The 8,863-nt window shown below is 42.4% G+C and overlaps 1 protein-coding gene and 1 non-coding gene across 2 annotated transcripts; one reads left to right on the top strand and one right to left on the bottom strand.

Moving 5' to 3' along the window:
• Nucleotides 1-772: 772 nt before the first annotated feature.
• LOC116664605 lies at nt 773-840 on the bottom strand. The gene has a single exon (XR_004321126.1). It is a non-coding gene; the product is annotated as a small nucleolar RNA SNORD2 (small nucleolar RNA).
• Nucleotides 841-5,200: 4,360 nt separating this feature from the next.
• HSPA2 (heat shock protein family A (Hsp70) member 2) lies at nt 5,201-7,833 on the top strand. The gene has a single exon (XM_006177752.2). It carries the CDS (start codon nt 5,445-5,447, stop codon nt 7,353-7,355), a length of 1,911 nt encoding a protein of 636 aa, XP_006177814.1. The 5' UTR covers nt 5,201-5,444; the 3' UTR covers nt 7,356-7,833.
• Nucleotides 7,834-8,863: the final 1,030 nt, after the last annotated feature.

The following is an 8,863-nucleotide window of genomic DNA, read 5'->3' on the forward strand; positions in this document are numbered from 1 at the left end:
TCTAACAGACAAGAAACAGAAAAGATAAAAGAATACTATCAATAATTAAAGGTGCCAGATCAATATAGTAGAAACTCAGTAACAATGATTTTTGATTGACTGGTGGAATTAGATGTACGAAATAAATATGGCTTAAATTTTGACTGGACTAAACTACAAATGTAATGAATTACAATAATTATAAGTGATATAAATGCACTCTATAATGTGATTATTTTCTGTATAAGTATAAAATGGAGTTACTGTGTTACATAGACAATTTTTGTTACATTTTTTAATCTACTGCTTATACATAATAAAATTTCCTCCTCTATGATCAGAAGTTAAACTGTCTGTATATTACTTTTATTTATACTGTACTTTTTCAACCTGGCTCTTTTAAAAAATTTTGTCTGAAAAGTTATCAATTTCTTTCATTCAATATCAAAATAATAAAGAATCTAATATAGCTAATCATGATATTTCTGAGCAGCTTAAGAAGTGCACAAAGAATTAACTAAAATTCTTATTTCCAAATCCTGGCTTCTTTCAATATAGAATGATTTGAAAGTACTATCTCATGGCAAAAACAGATGGCAACAAATTAAGGTGGTTTTCTCATAATATAAAAAAAAGTTAATTATTTATAAAAATCCACCAACATAGTATTTAGTTCTTTTGGATGGTTAATTCATTTCTCTAACAATTTATTCAGCAAAATGACTTCCTTACCAATATAACTCATTTTGTTTATTTTCAGTTTGAGAATTTAACAAGTTGTTTTTCTTTTTCCATGTGATCAGCAATGAGTATTCTCTTCATTTCAGGTAAGTCCTGAAAAATAATTGCCTAATTTCACAGAATTTAATAAGTATTAGCAATAATAGCATATTAAGTCTGAGTCTCCATGTATAAGACAACAACTTCACTTCTTTCAGATTATTTCAGACTACTCCACAAGAGTCCATTCTTGAAGTTAGCATTTATAAAATTGAAGAAGGCACAATTTGTCTGCTATTGTCACAGATTCACTTCTTTTCTGGAAAAGCCTCTCTTCCAGGTTTGGGTCCCTTAGCCTTGCAAACCAGGTATGGTAGTGTCCTACCACAGGCTACTGTGTATATACAGTTTAATTACAACTTTTAAAGACTGAGTTTTTTAAGACTCAAAGTGGTAAAATTTTTCCTATAGTGACAGGTGACTGGAGAAATATTTTGGAACAGGGTAAATCCAAAGAATTATAAAATGGCAGCATTTATAGAGATCTTAAATATAATAACTTGTTCAACTCCGGTTTGCTCATAGGCCCTCAAATTAGAGACTGCTACCTATTCCAGCTTCTCATCAGGCCAACATTACTCTTCAAACAATCCACAACTTTTATTAAGGTTCTGCCTGGGTAGGGATTGAGAGGGTTCCACAAAATCCTTAATTTTTTTCCCTACCAATTCTGGAAGAAATGTATTCTTGCTTAGTCTCCTTAGGGAGGCGCGGCTACCCATGCACATAGTTTTAGACCTCATCTTATTCATCTTTGAATCTCAGGTACAAATATTTTCAGATGTGAATTTATTTCAGGTTTTGGTCTCTGCAGTATTATTTAGTACAGAATATAAGCAGTAGGAAGAGAATCTTCCTCTTATTCAGAAAAAAATGGAAATAATTTCTAGATTCTTTTGGTTAAATAATATGCCTCAGGTCACTTTTAATAAACATTGAGCTAGTGAATTACTACTGTGTTCCAGGTACTCTTTTGGGTTTTGGGGATTAATTAGAGAAAATTTGACACATATTAAAGCTCTTGTTTTTTCCAGACTGTGTGGGATCTCACTCTTTGAATTAAAAAATATTTTGAAACAACCTAGTATTTATAATCTGCCAAACGGATTTCACTTGTTAAAAATCAGTAGCAATTTCTATGTAAATAGTAGGATTAGCGAATTTTGTTTCAGTTGAATGTTAATAGTCAAGCTTTGAAAACCAATTGTAAAAGTACAAGAAAATTTAGAAAAATTACTGATGATCCTACCTTCTAGAGATAACTAATTTTGATGCATTTTTCATACCTATGTATGATTGTACAACTCCTGTATCTTATTTTTCCACTTAATTAATATCAAGAACATTTTCCTGTATCAAAAATCTTAGAAACAATTTTTAAGGCTACATAATAATTCATAACTATAATTTAAATAATAATTTTCTTATTGTCAGATATTAAAACCATTTCCCTTTTATCATTGTTATCATAAATAATATACCGGCATGCTCTATTATTTCCTAAGGATAAATCCCACAAAGAGTAATGCTAAATGAAGGGTATGATCATATTTAAGGTAAAGAAAAAATATTGTCACACAGCCCTCCAGAAGGATTGTACTGATTTACATTCCCACTATTAGGGTTTACCTGTTTTGTTGCAACATTATTGGCACTGAAGAGTATCATTTGATCATAAATTTGCTAATTTGATAATTTTAATGGGCTACGTCTTTAATGAAATGTGAGCCACAATCATCAAAAAGAACATTAAAAAGAAAATCAATACAAATAAGGAAAAATATAAAAACTCCAAGAACGGTCAGTATATGATAACATTCTAGGACTACAAAGGTTCATTTCATATAAAATCAAAATGCAAATACTGTGTCTTTTGGGGGAAAGCTCAGGATGCCATTTAAAGTATGAAACATATGAAACATCAGTTCACTAGGTGAAAAGTTAGAGCAGAAAAAAACATGAAAATACTGATAAAATTGCTACTGTGGTTTCAGAAGCTGTATTGAAGATAAATGTGGTAGTTAGATTGCAAGATCTGTTTGTAGTAATTGTGCATAGAGATAGTACCTAGTTACTATACAAAAGAACCCCTCCCTTCTGAAAAACTAATTTTAGTGTCTGTGTGTAAGAACAAGCATGATTGTTTTTTTGCAGTCTGGCTTTGCTTGAGGTATGTGTGTGCCGGCTGTCTGAATCCAAGAGATCTGAAGAGTTTGTGTTTCACACAATTCTCTGCTTTCAGTTGTAGTTGGGATCCTGTCTCTAAATCACATCATATCATTAGTTCTACAAAGAACTGGTATTGCTCTCCAGCTCACTAATTCCCTCCACCCCTCCTTTTTTTAACACACAAAAGACAAAAATTTCCAAGAATAAAATCAAGAAATCTGTTCTCACAATTTAAGGTAAATTCAATAAAAACATTTTGGTTTGATCTTTGTCTTCCTAATTTTTTTTAAAGTTTTCCTAGTTCAAATTTCTTCGCTAACTTTTTTCATAGAAAAAGAGATGGACCTGTGATTAAAACCAGTACTATTTAACCAATGAGATTAACAAATTAATAGCTAATGTGTGTTTAAAAAGTGGAAATTACATACACAACTAGATAGAAGAAACTTATATGTCCATTGATTGACTTCATAGGATTCTGTCAACATTATTTTTTGGTCAGATAACTTTTGTGTCTCTCAGATAAAAATTTTTCTCCAGCACTGTCTCAAACAACTTTGATATGGACAATACATTAGCCTCCTTCAAAGGATAGTTTCCCTCCTCCCATAGCCCCAGGAAAAAGATCATGGCACATAAAGCTCTTAAATGTATCCTGTCTACCTAAAGAGACTATTTGTTGTTCTATCTTTCCCCTCATAGTGCCATTAATCTTCTGCACAAAACTTGTAGTTGCTCCAGCACACACTTCTCTCATCTTTGCCCATGCTACAACCCATGCAAAGAATGCCTTTCCTCCCCTTTGCTGGCAAACTTCGGCGCCTGGCTAGGGTATGTCACCTCTTCCAGGAAGCCCTCAGGAACATACTTTCCCCAGTCTGGATGTGCTCCTTCTTTGTGTTTCTATAGCACTTCTCTCGAATTATTTTTACCTCTTTATTGGACTCCCAAGTTCGTAAGGAAGGACTATTACATTTGTCTTTCTACTCTCACACAGCAGGTATTTGTTAATGTTCTTATAATGAATGTCTCCAGCTTCCCTACATGATGCGAATTTGTTATTGTCTTACTTCAAGAGCACTTTTATAGGTGACTGGTTCTATCTCCGATTACCTGGAGCCAGATCGTACTTCCAGACCTACTCTCATGTTCCTCTTAAACATAAAATGAACTGCGCCCCTTTTCATTTACCTTCTGAGGGTTTATGCCTCTGGTATAACTTCATCATAGCTAAAAAAAATTATCTCAGTTGAGTTCAGTCATAATATAACTCAATCATAAACACGATCGTGTGTGTTTAAGCTGCAGATGAGAGAATCACGAGGGACACGAGAATGGGTTATTTTATAGTGTGTCAACATGTGGGCTTTAACTAATTTACAGATATCCCTGTTAAGAACCCAAAGCGGCGGGTAAAGCACTTGAAACGGAAAATAAGGAAAGCAGTAGAGAGAACAGGGAGGTGAAACTACGAAGCTTTGCATGGCAGGACAAGCAGGGGGAATGGAAAGCGAGGTACATAAAGTTTGTAAACACTGGGACGACGAGCTGCAACCACTCCCCGGCCTCCCATTCTGCAGGCCGCCTGGCGAGCGACGCGGAAAAACAGCCGGCCTCCCCGGACGCTCTCCCGGGCTCTTGCTGTCCCCCTACCCCCGTCAGGCTGATTTTAACCAACGCTCACACCCACCGGGACGCTGAGCGCGCAAAATAAATTTCCAGGAGGCCGACCGCTCATCCTAGAAATTTCTCTGTCATTTCTTTTTGTTCCCGCCCGGAGGTAGCCGCCCTCACGCCAAGGCCACGCCAACGCCCACGGCTCCGCAGGAAGAAAAAAAGCCGGCTCTGGCCCTATTCCCTCGATGGAACCGACTCAGAATGAACTGTCCCGCCCCCGAGAGCTAGGTTAGCTGGGACACTGGGCACTACACAGCAATTCAGACTTCAAGAACTGACCGAACTACCTAGACGGCTACCCTCTCCGGGCTATCTTTCAGCGCCTCCCGCCCGCGCCACGCCCCAGCCCTTCCTGCCCCACCCAACTTGGGCGTCCGCGCTGCTCATTGGCCTTGTTTCCTGCCAATCCACCGGACGTCGACGAACCCCGTCTTAGGAAAGGCAAAAGCGCGCACACCTGGCCGGGGGCGCGAGCCTAACGCCCCCAAGCTGCGGGCCGCGGGGTACACTAGGGAGGGGCTTTATTTGCATAACGGCCGCCCCTCGCGTCCTTGCGCAGGCCGGGGTCCCGCCCCTCACCCAGCTAGAAATCTGTTGGGCGGTAGGCGGGTCATTCCGACCCAGGGAAGCCTGTGGCGGGCGGTCCCGGGAGCGGATTGGTTCTGGGAGTTTTCAGAAGGCGGCAGGAAGGCAACTATAAGAGCCGGGAGCTGAGAGAGGGGAGCGGGAGACGCTGGTTGCGCTCGCGGTGTTGGGTGTGAGGCGACCGTTAGTTGAGGCCGCGGATTTTCTGTCCCAGGTGTTCTCGTCTAACGTCGCTTGCCTGTCTTTCGGTCAGGATGTCTGCCCGCGGCCCGGCTATCGGCATCGACCTGGGCACCACCTACTCGTGCGTGGGGGTCTTCCAACATGGCAAGGTGGAGATCATCGCCAACGACCAGGGCAACCGCACCACCCCCAGCTACGTGGCCTTCACCGACACCGAGCGCCTCATCGGCGACGCTGCCAAGAACCAGGTGGCCATGAACCCCACCAACACCATCTTCGACGCCAAGAGGCTGATCGGACGGAAGTTCGAGGACGCCACAGTGCAGTCGGACATGAAACACTGGCCATTCCGCGTGGTGAGCGAGGGAGGGAAGCCCAAAGTGCAGGTGGAGTACAAGGGAGAGATCAAGACCTTCTTCCCCGAGGAGATCTCCTCCATGGTCCTCACTAAGATGAAGGACATCGCCGAAGCGTACCTGGGGGGCAAGGTGCAGAGCGCGGTCATCACGGTCCCGGCCTATTTCAATGACTCGCAGCGCCAGGCCACCAAGGACGCGGGCACCATCACGGGCCTCAATGTGCTGCGCATCATCAATGAGCCCACAGCGGCGGCCATCGCCTACGGCCTCGACAAGAAGGGCTGCGCCGGCGGCGAGAAGAACGTGCTCATCTTCGACCTGGGCGGCGGCACCTTCGACGTGTCCATCCTGACCATCGAGGACGGCATCTTCGAGGTGAAGTCCACAGCCGGCGACACTCACCTGGGCGGAGAGGACTTCGATAACCGCATGGTGAGCCACCTGGCGGAGGAGTTCAAGCGCAAGCACAAGAAGGACATAGCACCCAACAAACGCGCGGTGCGCCGACTCCGCACCGCCTGCGAGCGCGCCAAACGCACCCTGAGCTCTTCCACGCAGGCCAGCATCGAGATCGACTCACTTTACGAGGGCGTGGACTTCTACACGTCCATCACCCGCGCCCGGTTTGAGGAGCTCAACGCTGACCTGTTCCGCGGGACCCTCGAGCCGGTGGAGAAGGCGCTGCGCGATGCCAAGTTGGACAAGGGCCAGATTCAAGAGATCGTGCTGGTCGGCGGCTCCACTCGCATCCCCAAGATCCAGAAGCTGCTGCAGGATTTCTTCAACGGCAAGGAGCTGAACAAGAGCATCAACCCCGACGAGGCGGTGGCCTATGGAGCCGCAGTGCAGGCTGCCATCCTCATCGGGGACAAGTCCGAGAACGTTCAGGACCTGCTGCTACTCGACGTGACCCCGTTGTCGCTGGGCATCGAGACGGCTGGCGGCGTCATGACTCCACTCATCAAAAGGAATACCACGATCCCCACCAAGCAGACGCAGACCTTCACTACCTACTCAGACAACCAGAGCAGCGTGCTGGTGCAAGTGTACGAGGGCGAACGGGCCATGACTAAGGACAATAACCTGCTGGGCAAGTTCGACCTGACCGGGATTCCCCCGGCGCCCCGCGGGGTCCCCCAGATAGAGGTCACCTTCGACATCGACGCCAATGGCATCCTCAACGTCACCGCCGCCGACAAGAGCACCGGTAAAGAAAATAAGATCACCATCACCAACGACAAGGGTCGTCTGAGCAAGGACGACATTGACCGGATGGTGCAGGAGGCGGAGCGGTACAAGTCGGAAGATGAAGCCAATCGCGACCGGGTCGCGGCCAAAAACGCCGTGGAGTCCTATACCTACAACATCAAGCAGACGGTGGAAGACGAGAAACTGAGGGGCAAGATTAACGAGCAAGACAAAAACAAGATCCTCGACAAGTGTCAGGAGGTGATCAACTGGCTTGACCGAAACCAGATGGCGGAGAAAGATGAGTATGAACACAAGCAGAAAGAGCTCGAAAGGGTGTGCAACCCCATCATCAGCAAACTTTATCAAGGCGGCCCTGGCGGCGGCGGCGGTTCTGGAGCCTCCGGGGGACCGACCATCGAGGAAGTGGATTAAACTTGCACTCGAGTCAGCGTAAACCTCTTTTCCTTTGTATTTTCTTTTTCCTTTTGTTTTTGTTTCTTCTTTGAAATGTCCTTGTGCCAAGTAAGAGATCTACTGTTGGAAGGCTTTTTAGCCCGGTGTATGCATATGAAAGGAAAGGTGCAACAACTTAGTTTAATTAAAAAGGTTAGTTCTAAAGTTTGCTTTTTAAAAACATTATTTGAGGTTTCTGTTTAATGCATTTTGCGTGTTTGCTGACTTCAGCATTTTTGGTTAGCTTAGTTTGTGCATGGAGATTTGAGATGGGAAACCTGAAGCTTGCACACGTGTTCTGTGAAAGCTTGGTAACAGTATATAGAAGCTTGAATTGTTTATTTTTATGTACTACTTTCTGAGGAAAGTGAACACTAGTAACGTTAAGGATGGGCATATTTTTTGAAGCAAATGCATAAATACAAATTTTAAAGTAAAGTTGAAATTGATCTCAAAATTACTGTCTTTTGAGTTTTCAATTTTCCCTTCTTACTGTTTTACTCATGTTGATCTCTAAATAAATACGTTATTAGTATAAGGTGAAATTTATCTAACTCAGTTTTGTCTAATTCTCAGATAAGGTTCCTGCTTTGAATTACCAGCAACTTCAGGGGAGAAGATCTGGATAAACTTTCCCCTTATTTTAATACAGAAACCAGACTGTGGTCTGATAGTGTTCAAACTCCTAAGGCTTGGCTCCAGTTTTCAAGTGAAAATCCACCTGAAAAGTCCAGCAAAGTACATTCCAGGGTTAAGTATAAAATGATCTCTAAACTAACAAAACCTGGGGCAGGAATTGTTTTCTGATAAGAGCCTAACATACTAAGAAACAAGTTGCTTTCTGTTAACATACAGGTGCCTGAAACAAAAGCCAGCAGGCAAATATTAAAGCCACTTAATATTGAGTCCAAATTTAGTCAAACTTGTGTTAACTTTAATTTTCTAGTGAAACAGCTCTGATTTTAGGGCAAATTCCATAAGTATGTTTCCAGCAGTTTTAATTACTTGCAGGGCAGTGGGGAAATAATATAGATTCTTTTTTCTGATTGGAGAATCAATGCTTTTTCAATACCTGCCTTAAATCACTGGAATAGATTTCTGTTTTCAAAAGACAAACTACAAGATAGTCTTGTATTTTTGTTAATATACAACTTGTCCATTTTCCAGTATTTCCGATTTGAGATTGTTAAATATAGGTATATTGCAGCCTTTTGGGATCCACTGTCCTGGGCTTAAGCTTTAAAATCCGTGGGAGAAGAGGGTTCATGTTTATTTTTATATTTTAGTGGAATGACACATCTGCTTTGTTATGATTTATTCTCTTTAAGAAGAATGTGGGAGAAATTCAGTAAAGCTGATTGGAAAATGCATAGTTAACCTAATGTTTTCATCACACAGACATTTTAATATCTCCTTCCAAATGATGTAGATTTACTTCATGTTGTTCATAAGATAACAGTGAATTATAGAAGTTAATATTTAATTTC

Source organism: Camelus ferus, chromosome 6 (genome assembly GCF_009834535.1).
Source record: "Camelus ferus isolate YT-003-E chromosome 6, BCGSAC_Cfer_1.0, whole genome shotgun sequence".
Classification (NCBI taxonomy): domain Eukaryota; kingdom Metazoa; phylum Chordata; class Mammalia; order Artiodactyla; family Camelidae; genus Camelus; species Camelus ferus.

What these genes read in the sequence shown, in the direction of transcription:
- HSPA2 (XM_006177752.2), top strand. Translation starts at nt 5,445, where the DNA reads ATGTCTGCCCGCGGCCCGGCTATCGGCATCGACCTGGGCACCACCTAC.